We start from the raw sequence: 15,602 nt of genomic DNA on the forward strand, positions 1-15,602 counted from the left end.
TTGTACCGCATCCGGTTCATTTCCAAAATTCGGATGAGATTAGAGAAATAAAAGCTTAGCTAGCAGCTAACATTGTAGCAAATACTGACATTGTTTCTTGCTAACATGGGTTTTCTTAGTTGAGAAGACTGTTGCTGCTAGGAATTCACACCCTGATATATTTAGATTTGTTTTTAAATGACAACGAGCTGATTTAAGGCAGATCCAATCAGTTTAGTTTTATGACATCTCCAGCACCACACAGGTTGCTAGTGGTGCAGCTAACTTAGCTTAGAGGAAGCTAACAGCAAAGTGTGAAATATTTCGAGGCATTTCACAACAACAGTTTTTATTTATATTTATTTATTTGTATATATTTGCATCGGTTTTTAATTTACTAGCAAACTACGATCGAGTAAGTTGATATGACTGAGAAGCTCAGATGAAGATGTTTTCTTTCCCTGACTTGCTCTCTCTGCGGTTATGTTCAGCAGAATGCGTCTTTAGAAGCCTTTGCTGAACGTATGGAGACGTAACATTTTGTTATTTCACTTCATCTGACTTTTGTAAGCTGAGCGTTGCCTGAAAAATTACTATTCTTCCTGACAGCTTATTAATTTATCATTATTAACTCAGCAGTGGCTTAAGCCAAGGTGACTGCATTGGATGAGAGCTGGAAGTAGCTGGATCGGTGCCTCCCTGATCACCGCTCACATATCTGTAACCAAAAACGTTAGTGTAGTTTCTCATAAAGCTCGACAACAGAAGGAAACCAAGGCCAGACAACTATGTCGCACAATTTCCGTTAGTATCATGTGATACATACTGGAAACAAAATGGATTTTCCCCCAATATAGAGATCCTTGGTGTTATCAGAATTTGATCCATTTGGTCATTAATTTGGGGGAATTCCAGAAGACCTGTATGCTCAAATTACCATTCAAATGGGCCAACACAAAGCTAGTGTGCAACCTCTCAGTAGTTCAGCTCAGCTCAGCAGAATCAGCCATATGTACATGCTGTATAGGCACCAATAATGTGAAAGCACGAAAAAGGCTGGACATAACATGAATGTAAACAGTAAGCTTTTGTAGTAATTAACGGGCAGCGTATTCATGTTAATACATGGATGAAATTGCTCCAGTTAGTTAAGAAACATCTAGAATCTTTAAAGATCATCATTAACACATTGTACCTCATGGGTTTCATCTCCAGGGCTTGAGCGTATACTTCTTCGTAATGGCCCATGTGAGGTCTTTTGCCCTGGCTTTTTGCTTATCTAAACTAGCCAGCTGTTGGCTTAGCACACACACAGGATGAGAGCGCTATTGATTTTCTCTTGGCAAGGAAGCGAATAAGCATACCCACTTCTCTAACCTTTTTAATAGCCGCTTGGTAAATTCTTGCCGTGGAAAAGGCCTGTTGATGTGTTACCCCTTTTCTTTTATTAAATGTCCACAGCAAAGCAGCAGGCGTACCATCAGAGCCACCAAGCCATGCAAAGGGTCTGATATTTGTGAGGCACCCAGCAAGTGTCTAAAATCCACTGGTATATTCACACATCCCTCAGTAGCATGGAGTAAATATGTTGATAATGTGAGATGAAGCATTCAGTGTTACACAATGACAGGACACATCCTCTGAATCCTGATGAGTCAAGTTATGTGCACCTGACAACACCATGGACTATGTTAACATCACTGTTTGTTTGGTTTTTTTTACTTGTTCATGCACTGCCGGCAAGCTTATGTTTGCACACTTGTAATCTATAATCAATCTCCTATCTCCCCTTTGAATGTGTCCACCTGCAGCTATAGTCTCGCTCATTAAGGCCACCCGCAGTGTGAATGTAAACCTCTGCCGCTCCACCAGCGATCATCATCAATCTTTACTCAAAGATTGTTCCAGGTGCAATGCTCCATTAGCTGCATGTGTTTCCGTTGAGACAATCTGCATGTGTATGTGTGTCTGCGCGTTTCCCCGAGCCTTTGCAGTATATCCACAGTTTAACAGCATCTATGACCTCTCCCTCCTCCCTCTAGCTTGAAACCCCGCAACCTTGTTAGCTCCCGTTTTGCTCCCCACCCTCCGAGCAGCACCAGCAGCGGGCACGGTGGCACTCACGCTGGCAGTGACCCCAGGAGCGACGAGTCCATCCCCAGCAGCAGTCCACACGGGCCCCATATCGACACAGGCCATTGGATGATGCCATCTGCCGTGGCCACCTGTGAGTGGATAACATAATAGGTTCACAGCCAATTAAAACACCTTAATGAAAAGCCTTTTTATATTGTTTGGAAGGGGAAGGGTGTGTGATTCAGAGCTTTCATGAGTCATTTTCCTGCTGCAAAGAAAAAGAACCAGAAGATACATTTAAAGACTATTTAAATAAAAAAAAAAGGCTTTTTAACCACTAGGTACAGTGAGCACTTATGGCAGTCATACTAATTGCAGGTACAGCAATGAAAATAGACACACACGAAACAAACGAGTACAGTTATGTTCACATCAGGTAGATTAAGCACTACTGCAAAATGCATGAATAATAACAAATAAAGAAAGCCGGGTCTTTCTTGATAGATTTTTTTCTAATGTTTAATTTCCTCATCTAAATGTAGAGCATGAAGATGGATAAAGTTTCTGAACAGATTTAAAACCCTTTATTATGATTTAAATTCATTAGGGCGAAAAATAAAACTGGCTTCGCTTGACTAATGTGGGGAGAAAAAAGTTTCAGTGCATAACAGCTCTTTGATTATGCATCAATCACAATCCTAAAACAGTCCACTTTAAGTGATGTCTATTTGTTTATTAATGTCAGAATGTGATGACAAATCTCATTTATTGAGGACTCCGGGGTGCTGTCTCTCAATTTCACTCCCTTTTTATAAAAATAAATCAGATACTCTGTTTGTGTAACACAAAGAAACAGCGGCAGCAAAAGAGTTACGTTTGAAAAGTGGTAAACAGAAAACATTTGCCACTTTGCTTCTCAAATATCTGAAGGGGGTGAAAGTGACAAGTGTCAGAAAGTCGAAGACTGACTTTTCACCGCTTCGCCATAGCAGATTATCTCCGAATCATGGAAACAAAACTGACAGCACATCAGCTCGTGTTGGTTTCTTTAATGTCAAACTGGAGACCTGTATTGAAAGCCTGCCAGGCCCGATTTGAATTTAGCCTTCAGTGCGTGCATCGCTACGCCGCTGACACGCACATCTGACAACACCACATTACTGCTGTGTTCACTTGGCTTTCGGGAGCTCCTGGAAAAGATTAGGGACTACGTGCTTCCGGTTGTCCTTGAAAATACAATATTTGCCTCCAAAATGGCAACTCCATGACACTGGAAGATGGTATTATCTCTGCTACACAGAGATGATAGGTAGGTATTAGTTCTTATACACATTCTAAAGTAGGTTATTTCCCCAAACACAACAGTTCCTCTATGAGAAATTAGAGCCGGATATTTTTGTTACACTCTGCTCCATTCTGTTCAGAGCAAGAAATAGCTTCTTGGCAGACCGCGTATGTGGATTACCTTTTTTATCTGTACGAGGGCCGACCACATATTTATGGCGAGAATAGAGTGAAGGAATGAGCCCATTTAAGGATACTGAAGAAAATCCAAGGCACATTCTTTAAGAGCCTGGCGCTCATATGCTACCTAAAATCTGAAACAATAATAAACGAATCAGTGGATAGGGAAGATTTGTTGCAGCTGACTGTTTTTTCCCTCTTTCTTCAAATAAAGATGACAATGTTTTTAACCAGTGGGACATTTTTATCGTCATTTATAGGAGGTGTGAAGCACATGAGGAGGTTTGCACAGATCACTGAGTAAATCCAATACAATAAGAAGGTTTTAATTGCACAGAAGAGCTGGAAAACGCTGTAATCCTGCACAAAACAAAGGAGAAGTTCAAGGCACATCCTCTGCTGCTATCCCTGCCTGTTAGTGCCTCTATGCCAAGATGAGGAAATGCTAATGCTTGCCCCTGCTGCCAATCACCTCTTTGGAGAAAAAAAACAAAAAACAGACGGATGCTAAATGAGAGTGGCAGATCCAGGGAAAATGTTTGTCTGCTGCCTGGTGAGCGGGAAGTCAGTCAGTGAAGCACACAGTATGGGTGAGGAAATGAGGAGGGGAAGGAAAAGGAAGCAAAACCAGAAGAGAGGAAACAAATGAAAAGAATTGCATGAAAGCAGTAAAAGAGGAAAGGAAAGAATAGGAACGGTCTGGACAGCAGCCACATTTCTCAACCTGCCTCCCCTTCCACACTAGAAGCTTGCTGCATAAAACAAATTAAAGATGCTTCTGCATGAGGCAAAAACCCTGCTCGTTGACACCTCTCAAAACATCTGACAACCTCCTTTGACATTTCAGTGATATTTGGATTTGGCGACTGGAGGCTGAGTTCATCCTGATGTTTTGAAAGCTCTTGTTAATTGCTGCACAAGGCAATCACCACCTTAGAATATGGAGGCATCAAGTGGAAGGCATTTATGCTGCTTCGGCTGCACCTGTTCCCATATAACCTAATGGCCTCACATTCGTTTGCAGCCTGCAAAGTAATTATCACATCGAATGACTCCCGTGGATGTGCAGATTTAGTATCGTAACAGTTTTCATTTTTATTTCTGACAGTTTTATTACAAAAGCATATTTTCATGTTCACGTCATAATCTTCAGCACACACGCGTTGTGCCATGATGAAGATGACAAGAGCAAAAACTCGACATTTTTTAGATATACAGGGCTTTGTAAAACACACAATGATAAAGTCATTTTTAAATTTCAAATGGGAAAAGGGAGATTAAGGGCCAATCACTAGAGTAAAGGCTCAACCCCTCTGCTCTGTGCAGGGTCTGGCTAATGTGAATGTTGTAAATGATCCATAACTAGTTTCTGTTAACAGACAAGCTGCTGTAATTGGAGACGGAGCCAGAAGGTAATGAGTAAAAGGCGAGCTTCAGAAGTGTAACTGAGAGAAGATTAAGATGGCAGAAAGCAATGGCAATTTATTTATTTATTCACTGATAGAGATTGAGGAAATGTTTGTAACAGAATCTAGACAATAATGAAATGTGTTTAAAAGTATGTCCAGCTGTGTGTGGTGGCATAAATAATAATATGCACGTCTGATGGTCTGGTAAGCGACAAAGAGGAAGGTAACAAAAACAGCCACTGGACCTATCATATCAAACTTTTTATGGACCTTTATGATATATGTTGCAAGTATTTGAAGAGCATTGCTTTGACATCAGTCAGAAGCAGCTGGTCTGCCTATACACCTATATAACTGACTTATGTGACATCAGTGATGGCTATTCATGTGCTTTATATATCAAGATCAATGTAATAATTGGAGAAAAAAAAAACTAATAGTAGCAGTAGTATCTGCACATTTTTAACATGAAACTGGTTGAACTCTTACATTACATAAAGGAAAGTTGTTTTATTCTTGAGATTTTAATATTGGCACACAGTTAAATATAAATCCTAAAATATTCTTCATCCCTTTTCCCTACTAAAGAAACTGAATTTAGTAAGTCAACCATCAGTAATATCGTCACAAATATTCACAATGCTTGTATTGACTCTGGTGTAATCCTCTGAAATATTGCACAACATTTTCCTCTGCTACTCTTCACTGATCTTTTTTTTAAAAGATTGACAAGTTAGAGCTAAAAATAAAAGTGAAAAAGCTAAATACTACTGAAAAAACCTGTTAAAAATGTCCTCACGCTAAAATGTGGGATTCATACTTTAGTTACAAAAAGATTTGCATGCTACATGTAACACTGTAATTGATGAAATAACTGACTCTATAATCTCTATCATATCTGAAATGATCATGAGACATGATGGAGGAAATCTGAACAAAAACAGCTAACAATGGGTATTTTAAAACTGATTTTTTTTTTAAAGAACATAATTTACATACACTATTTTAAAAATGTAAGAGATAGAAACAAAGAAATAAATTAAAACAAAAATAAACAAACACACATACGAGTAAGCTAACACATTATACTGAGCTTATTATATCTTCACACAGCGATCAGAAGTGATGCTGGAAGGTGCTTGAAGTCCTCAGCTGGGATCACAAAAATAAATGTGCTCCTTCACACCAGAGTCGAGCAAAATGCCAGAAATAATTTAAACATTGAAAATCTCCCAAACAGTTTTGACTATTTTATCTTCATAGGAGAAAATATTTCTCAAGCTATTAATCCTCCTGAGGGCAACACTTGTAAGTAGAGCAGGGCGATATGACCAAAAATATTTATCACGATATACATTTGAAAATTTGCGATAACGATATAATTGACACTAGACAAAATGCTTTACAACTCCACAATTTTATTAGTGCAAAAAACCCATCAATGTATTTTCACTTAAACAAGCAGCTGTTTTTTATGTGCATTAAAGTTATATAAAAATGTAACAGTGCAAATGCAAATTCCTTGCTGACAGTTTAACCAAAAGGCATTTCCAGTGGAAATTGGCCGACATGTCCTCAGCATAACCATGTATAATATCCACAAAACTTAAAAAGAGGTTATACACACACAATACAGTAACATCATGTTGAAGAGCAGTACGTATCACTCCGCGAGGCTCCTGCCTACGATAGCCGCAATGCTCCGACAATCCATCAAGCGGTGCGGGTTCGTAGCTTAGCAAAGTCGTACTGGAACATTTGACAGATTTTCGAGCACCGTGTACGACATAAAATCGTTTCGAGGTCAGTAAACACAACCAGAATTCATACATAAGGCACACGGGATTATAAGGGGCACTGTCGATTTTCAGAAAAATCAAAGGATTGATTTTAAGTGTGCCGTATTTTCCCAAAAACAGGGTAATAACGACGGCCCGCTAGCATGCTCTACCAAAAATAGTGCTTTGTTGTGTATCTGATGGACGAAAGCTAAACCAGTTCTACACCACTGAAGTTGCAGCATTTTTACAAACCAATTCTGGTTCATTCGTTTCATTCAACGATCTGCTTTCGACCTTCTCATTCTCCGTCGCCGCCATGCTTTTTCCGCCATGTGCGTATGAAAACAAAGGCACTGCGCATGCGGGTTTTACCCATATTCTATGGAGATATTTCATTTTCTTGTCGTTGCCCAACATTATACCGGTATTACCGTGAACGGTATGATATGGCCCAGCCCTACTTGTAAACAAATCTTCAAGGAAATTATTTAAAGTCTTTCTTCTTGACACCAGCTGATAAAAATACATCTTCAAAGCATCACAAGCATGAAAAGTTTCCATACAGTGGATATGGATGGTATTCATAGTAAAATTGTACCTGAGATACAAAGATTGTCAATGGTGACAAAACAATATATATGTGTACATGTATAACAGATTGAATACCACCACAATATGGCTTTAGAAAAAAACAGAAGCACTTGTATCTCTGTTTTTGAACAAAACCAAAAAAAAACCCACAATGATCTATTGATAAAACTGGCACATTCTTCCTTGGTTTTTTAAAAGTGTTTGATTTCATATCCATTGCAAAATATTTCCGAGACTTCAGACTCCTAGATTTTGAATATTTGGTTTAAAAATATGTATCTTTCTTTCTTCTTTTCTCACAAGCTGGCGGTTGGCAAAGCCAATACGTCTCTGTGGGTGCCGTAGGGTTTCCATCTTGGTCAACGATGCACTTCCAGGCCTTGCGGACTTCTGGCCTTGGCCTTTGCTTGCTCAAGGTTTAGACGTCATTGTTTAAGATCGTCTTCAATTTGCTTGATCCAAATCTTCTTGGGCGCGTCACACTTGATTCTGCAGTGGGCAGGGTGCTACTGCAGCAGGAGGCGATATGGCAGGCGATGGTTCCTCATGCGGCAGATGTGGTCAAACCACTGCAGTCGTCGCTTCTGGATCAGCTCTTCCATTGAGAGCTTCTGGTGATATTGACTACGTATTGCGCTGTTGTTGAAACAGTCACGAGGGCCACTCGGAGAATATGACGCAAACAGTGCATTTGGAAGACCACGAGCTTGTTGACGTCGTGCTTGAGGATGTCCCAGGTCTCGGATCCATGAAGAATGGGCAATGCCAGTGTGCAGTACAGACAGATTTTGGTAATGATCAGTAGAAAGGAAAAACTCTAAATGAAATATGCAATATGCAAAGTAACACTATATATGGAGTCCCACAGGGATCAATATTAGGACCACTCCTCTTCCATTTATATATCAATTATTTTGTTAACTAACCTAGTTTCATAAAATAAAAATAAAACTCTAGAGTCTCCAAAATATAAACTAGGACACCTGGTTGAAATGCAATAAACTATTGTTAAATATTATTCAAACAAACATATTTTAACCAAGCAGAAACCAAATAAACTGCACACAAGTATGAATGTGAGTGTGAATTATTTCCTGGTTCACTGTGTTATCCCTGTGACAGACTGGCAATCTGTCCAGGTTGTACCCCCCTCTTGCCCTATGGCAGCTGGGATAGGTTCCCGCCCGTGACCCCGAAATGGATAAACAGAACAAAGTGGATAGATGAACCGAGAACCCAATTAATGTATCCAAATACATGGTAGGGTTGTCGAGAGGGTAAAATTTACAAAAGTTTTGGGTGGTTGATGTTGATGAATATCTGAATTTTAAGAGGCTTTTTGACAAATTAATGAAGAAATAATCTGAATATGTTGATTTATTTTTCAAAGGGAGACACCTTTTCCCAAATGAAGCTCTTCTAACCTTGTATCAGTCTCTGCTTGAGCTTCATTTTTACTGTTAAAATATTACATTGTGTAGCATTTATCCTACTTATTTCAAGAGATTGCAGATTTTACAAACTTTTCACAACTCCTGTGTGATATCTTATTTATTAAAGTATGTATAATATCATATTTAGATTCTCAGTGTATTCTTCCTCTCACACAAAAGTCCACTGACCCAGAATGAGCTTGAAGAAAAAACACAACAGCTGCTACTAAAACATGTTTGATTCTAAACCCTGTATGGTTTTTTTCAAAATCTGAAAAAAGGTTCAATTTAATGTCCATGATTAAATGAATCTATACCACTAATCTATACAGTAGATTAGTAGAGTGGTGTGACTGTTAGATAGAAAGCACTGTGATCTAGAAAAAAGAGTTTTATAATATGTGTGTGAATGGGTGAATGAGACATGTTGTATAGAGCACTTAAGTAGAGTAGAAAAGTGCTATGTATGAACCAGTCCATTTACCACGTGCTGCTGTGTTGAATTAATGTTTCTGTAATTTAGGAACCTTAGAGGACAATATTTTTAGAGATAAAGGTAAATATAACGACATTTTTTTTTTCATGTAAATTAACTGATGTTTAGGAAGTCTCATTTCACAAATGACTATTTCTTATGTAATTATGTCTGAAAACTGCATTTTACCTGATTTGTGAAAGTGAACAGGTTCATGGATCAACATTTTAGAGATTGTTCATTCCTCTTGTATGTATTGCACAAAGACCCACGAGTGTTAATGAAAAAAAATAGCTGGAGCAACTGGAAGATGGGAACATTTTCAAAAATTGTATAAATAATTTAAAATTTGGAAATAGGTCTGTAGCGTTTTTCTTTTGTTTTTGTTAATGTTTTTAAGGAGCAGGATGAGAAAGTCAGTAATAAAATGCAGCCAGGTAACAGAGAGAAGATGTGGGGGAAATGACTGGCAGACTTCTTAATTTATATGGTGCACGCGACTGATTGTTTCAATTGCAAACACTGGCTAGAGTCTCCTTGCGTTCTCTGGTATTGAATAATCAATTACAGCAGATGACTGGAAGAGCATTTTTATAATGGATGGGATTCAATTTTCCATAAGCAAAAGAGCCAAGAGAAGTGGACATTTAATGGTTTTCTCTAATTCCTGTCTGACAGTGAATATATTTCTGTTGTGGAATGTTGGTTTAACAAAATAAATTAAAAAGCCGTTGCAACCCCCCCATATTTTTCTGACATTTTGACCAAAATATTTAATCAAGAAACAGATAAATAATGTAGACAATCATTAGCTGAAACACTATTCATTTCTGTGTGTGGATATCCAAAGGAGATAGAGGTCAATGAAATGTGAAATTAACATTATGCAAACAGCAGATAGATGATGCAACCACACACGCACAAGAAAAAAGAAAAAGGAAATGATGAACAAAAGTGCATTATGAGTATTAACTCCTACGAGGATGGTGGGCTGCTTGTTCAGTGCAGTTGGAGCAATGATACAAGAATCTGCTGAGATGCAACAGGTTGAGGATTATTAAATTAACCATCTCCCTTCGAATGTTTTCTTCCTACACACTGATACAGTATATGTATATGAATTAGTATAACATATTTCGTGTTTTCACTAATCTATGAATTTACTCTACAGCAGTTGTGCAATTCTACACAATCTGAACTTGAAACTGAGGGTTTAATGCAGTTCATCAGCACCCTGTTTAATCATCGCAACGCCACGGCAATGTCACATTTGAACTTTCTGAAACATTCATGGGTTGCAAATTAGGACTTACCACAATCAACAATGGGAACTACAGTAACACTGCACAATAGAGGAGACCTTTTTTTCTCATATGTATCTTGTCCTCTGCCTTATTCTACTGAATGAAAAGCTGGCATATCAAATGGACGTGAGCATAATACCTGCATTTATTACCCTGAAGCCCTGAATAATGATCCCAAATTGCACTAAGCCTTGAAGGAACTCAAGCAGATAATTATTACCCTTCATGCATGCTGTGTGACAACTCTTCTCAAGTACAGAGTATAAGACAAGGTTGTTCCTTCAGAACATGACAGGTTGATATCCACTGTGGTGACACCATCCTTCTTCCATTGTTTTACAAATGGATTCATAGCTGGCCACTATCCTTTTCCTGACAGCGAAGAGCTGAGTCAGTCTATGGCTCACAGAGGAGCAATACAGAGCGTGAATAATCCAGGTCCATGAACTTACATGGTCTGCATTCATAGCGATGATAATCTAATCAAGCTATCATCCATCCGTGACCCCTAAAGTATGCAATGCAGGATTTCTGACTGGATTTTTATCACAAACAACCACAGATGTTGAATTCTTCATCAGCATTAGAGACTTGCTCGAACCTGCCGAGCTCAGATGAAAGCAGGACTTTGTGGAGTCAAAAGGAGTCTGCTGTCTTAATTAACCGCTTCAGCCCAACCTATCAGCGGCATCATTGACTCATATCTGAGGCAAAGATTTATATTTAGAATGAGCAATTAGTCGGTTTATCCATCTGCCATTAAAAGCCTAATGGACAGTATTCACTGTGTGGCTGAGAAAAAAAAATCAAACTCTACCACCTTTAATGATGCTGTTTACAAGAGGGTGGGGTGGTTGTGGATTAGATGGTAGGCAGGGTCATCTACCAGTTAAACGGTTGGTGGTTTGATCCCTGACTTGTCTAACTTGGGCAAAGTACTGAAGCCACAGCTGCCCCCGATGTGTGTCGAGGAGGTGTGAGTGTGAAAATCAAAGAGTGCTGAGTACGGTGGCCCTTAGGGATCGACTCCAACTTTAGAAAACACCAGCGAATTAAAGAAAAATGCTGCAAAAGCACACAAATAATAAAGGAAGTGATTGTGGAGGAAATGTGATGCAAAGCATCGCACTGAGACGTGCTTAAAAGAAACAGAGGACTCTTCTGTGTTGTGAGGGAGAAAAAGATGAAGGTTATATCTGTTCTGATCACATGATAATATTGTGGCTGTATCCTTGTTATTATTAGTTTTCCATTATTGTCTTCCCAAAGCTCACGTATCTTCTGTTGTGAGCTTTTCATTCACACTCTTCTGCTCATCCAAGTCAGGGTCGCGGGGGAGGGGCTGGAGCCTATGCCAGCTACCATAGGGCAAGAGACGGGTACAGCCTTGACAGGTCTCCAGTCTGTCGCAGGGCAACTGGCTTCTTTGTGTTTTTATTCAACTTCAATTGTGTTTTGTGTGCTTTTGAAGTATTTTTCTATTTGCTGGTATTTTTTTAAGTTGCAGTGCGTTTGACCTCTCAAGGCCACCGTACCTTAGGCACAGAAAAAACAGCTGCAGGAATGTGTGTGTGATTAGGTGACTGAGGCTTATGACTGAAAGCATTAATTTACCTTAAAATTACAAATATCTATCTCAATCTTAAAATGTGATAGAGCTCACTCTTTTTCTTTCCTTATTAACGCGGACTTCATTTAGCACTTTTGTTACAGTGAATTCTGTAAGGATTCACAGAAACAAGCTCAAACACTGCAAACAGTCTTTGGCAAAAAAGAAAAAAGAGCTTAACAGATTATTTTATCTGCTACAAGTGATGTCAAAACGGTCAAAGACTTCTCTTTGCTGGTTAACAATATATACTTATGTATTTATCAATGTTAAACTGCGTTACACTGTACAACTGGCTGTTCACACGGTCTACTGTGCTGCAGACTCTGCCAACAGAAAACCTCGGGGCTTAACCTTGCTGGAACTATTTTCTATTCTCTTCTGTTTTTGTACATTGATTGGTCCGTATACCTGAGTTATATATACCGAAACCTTTTTTTCATTTCTTATAATTATCGAGACAAGTGGCAGCAATCTGTAAGGGTTTCACTGCCCGTGGAGCACTTATTCCAATACAAAGTTTTTTCCACTCCCACGCTGTCCTGTTTGCTTTAAGAAAATGACAAGAAGATTAAATACCAGGTGGAGCAGTCATATGAGTAATAACAGAAAGTCTGCATCAGCTGTATTCTCTTACTGCAAGCTTTTTAATTTCTCATATGTCATGTTAGGTGTGACAGCATTAGTTTAATCCAGGTTTCTTTCATACAAAATGTAGCAAGAGGACTCTTTTTATCATTTCGCTAGAACGCAATAAAGACAATGCCCCACTCTTTTTCACGTTCATTGACATGTACAGCAGCAAACACTGAGAAACCTGCTGAGCTCCTGATACACGGTGAATCCACCAGTGTTTTCACACTTATTTTCAAACCGTGGAAGCCTGAATGTGCGCCTGATGTTACAATACCAACATAACCTGGCACCAGTCCATGCTTTGGATTATTACTGAGTAGGTCTGGTATGTGCTGCGTGAGACTTCACAGTTTAGTGATGTCACTGGGGAAGTATATCCTCTTTTGTATGTTTTGCCTTTCACTTCAGCACTCTCCTCTGCTGTATGACATGTTCCCGAGTGTGCAGAATAGAAAAGTGGCAATGAAAACAGTTTTTAGAGACAGAAAGGCGGGTAAATACATTACGCGCAGCTACAGGAGACCAAATTTATTTTGCCAACGATGCCCGTGAAGGACCCTTCAGGACTAGATGGATAAGCCTGTTAGGAACGCTCTCTAAAAGGTAATAAGTAAGGAAGACTAGGTAATAAATGTTTTTTTTGCTTGCGTTCGGTCTCGGGGGATATTGTCTCAATGAATTAATATTGAAGCGGGGACTCAGGCCAGAGTTTATACCCATAAAAATCTGCAAATTATGGTCATGGTGACGAGCCACTCCATCAGCAGGGATGTTAATAATGTACAATATGCTGCTGCTAGGTTAAAGTAAATGATTATTACACCAAGGAAATATGTGAGCTAAAGTAAAGGCCCTCCACATCTCATCAGACCATAACATGTCAAACAGACATTAGCCATAGTGATTGAAAGAAGAAAAATCTCCTAAATAAAAATATTATGTGTGGTGGCAAATACTGAAATCTACCACTCTGCATTATTCTCTGTCCTCTCTTTTATTCTGTCTCGCACACAGACACCCTTTTAGCCTTGCAGAAACCTTTGATACTCCAAATTGCTTTTTTTCCTCAATACTTTTTGAACATAGACGGAAAGTGAATTGAAAGAGCTCAGGAGAGGGAAGGAGAGAGAGAAAAACGGCTACACTTCAAATGTCAAAATCTATTAACAAGCAGGTGGAATGGCAGTTAGTCTGACAGAGCCTTCTGAAATGCATGCATACTGTTTCAGTAACAATTACCTCCAATAAGCTTCAAAGTTTTTCATTTATTTGAACAAACGCTGAACACGGGAGAGGATTCGGCTTTGGAGCTCAGCCTGGCTGACAGAGATACATGAGGAAAAATAAAGTACTTGGCAGCATTCTCTGCTGGAGATGTAGGAAATTTGGCAGTAGCACTTTGTTTGTGTAACTCTCACCATTTGGACGGACTTCAGTCCAGCTTTTTTACTTGAGCTCCAGAAATCTATCTCAATATGACAAAAAAAATAAGAGATGGAAAATGTTTTTTTTCTTCTTCACACGGTTAAGATCCTCTCTAATAAATGATCAGAGACAAGGAGCAAATAAGTATCCTGACTGATGGAATTGCTGTGGTTCAAAGGGTTAGACCCATTACAACTCAATATGCGTGGCTGTTTTTTTCTAAAAGAAGAAGAAGAAACAGCCACTATCCCTCACGCTAAACTCAGATTCACCTATAGGCAGATGGAAATCTCGGACACGTGCATTCTTTGGGGTCTGGCACGTCTTCACACACTTCGTGGGATTCGTGTTTGAACATGATCGCCGGGCAATGTGCTGTCACATCACTTTATAATCAGCCTGACGTCTGCACAGGACGAGAATCGCTTGGCGAGATGCGATTTTCAGTTTTCAATTTTTTTTTGCAGCGCTACAAAAGAATCCAAGCTCAGAGGCGCAAAAGCACAAGACGCTTTGGGGTGCACTTGGATTCATTGTTGAATGAAAATAAAAGTTGTGATCGTGAAATTAAAAAAATAAATAAATAAAGCGAAGACGCTTGATATGATTCGACACTCACTTTCACGGGAGCAACATGCTTTCAGTTTTGGAGAGCTTCAAATAATCCACAGCAGCTCGCAACCAAAGTGTCGCCTCGAAGCGAAGGCGCAGTTTTCACACAAATGGATGAATCGCATTCTGACGGGTTCTTTATCAAAATCAGCCTTATCGCACAAAAAGCCTTCGTTTCTCAGCCTGCGTGACCCTACCTGCCATCGAAGTCTGCACTTGCTCCAAAGCTGCAGCTGCACAGCAACATCAACTTTATCCATAATTCCATGATTTCGGGAGTTACGCGCCCACGCTGTTTCCAATTCTCCGTAAATCCAGAATCACCGGGTAGGAAACTGTGGAGTAAACAGCGACACAACAACAACAAACACACAGTTTGTTTCCTCCTGGAGGTGCGCGGGCAGGAGAGGTCTGACGGCGTCCTTCAGACTGTTCATCTGAGATATTCAGGAGGAGAGAAGGCAGCCCGATGCCTGGAAGCAGAGTGACTCCGATGAGTGTGCGCGCGCGCGCGCGTGTGGAGCGGGACGCACTCTGCCGGGAAGAGCGCGCACAGCCGCCCCTTACCCACCCACCCCCCTCTCTCTTCTTTCCTCCCCTCACAAGTTCAGGCAGCGGGCTCTCAACCAACAGCACCCACTGCAGTCTGACCTTCGCTCGCTGCAGTCTCAACAGAGCCGTGGTGTGCAGCCACTCAGTTGCGGAACCTTAACGAGAAAGAAGAGGCTCCACGTGTGGCTCCGTTACACGCTGTGGAAAATGCCTTAATGAACCTGCTGAGACACGCAGGTGTATTGTTGGCCACCCA

The 15,602-nt window shown here is 39.9% G+C and overlaps 1 protein-coding gene across 2 annotated transcripts in view; it reads right to left on the reverse strand.

Annotated features, from left to right (window-relative positions):
* The window catches only part of npnta (nephronectin a), a 56,976-nt gene extending 41,660 nt beyond the window's left edge, over positions 1–15,316 (reverse strand). Inside the window, exons 1-2 of one of the 2 annotated variants that reach the window (XM_085409757.1) lie at positions 14,992–15,316; positions 2,104–2,204 (exon numbers count right to left, since the gene is read on the reverse strand). In XM_085409757.1, the coding sequence (XP_085265883.1) occupies positions 2,104–2,204; positions 14,992–15,062 (172 nt within the window). In that variant the 5' untranslated portion in view covers positions 15,063–15,316. The remainder of the gene's footprint in view (positions 1–2,103; positions 2,205–14,991) is intronic. The other variant, XM_085409758.1, reaches the window with a different exon arrangement.
* Between the last annotated feature and the right edge of the window lie 286 nt (positions 15,317–15,602).

The sequence above is a fragment of the Rhamphochromis longiceps genome, linkage group LG6 (genome assembly GCF_057381845.1).
Source record: "Rhamphochromis longiceps isolate RC_006_pf linkage group LG6, R_longiceps_female_GT1.1, whole genome shotgun sequence".
Lineage (NCBI taxonomy): Eukaryota > Metazoa > Chordata > Actinopteri > Cichliformes > Cichlidae > Rhamphochromis > Rhamphochromis longiceps.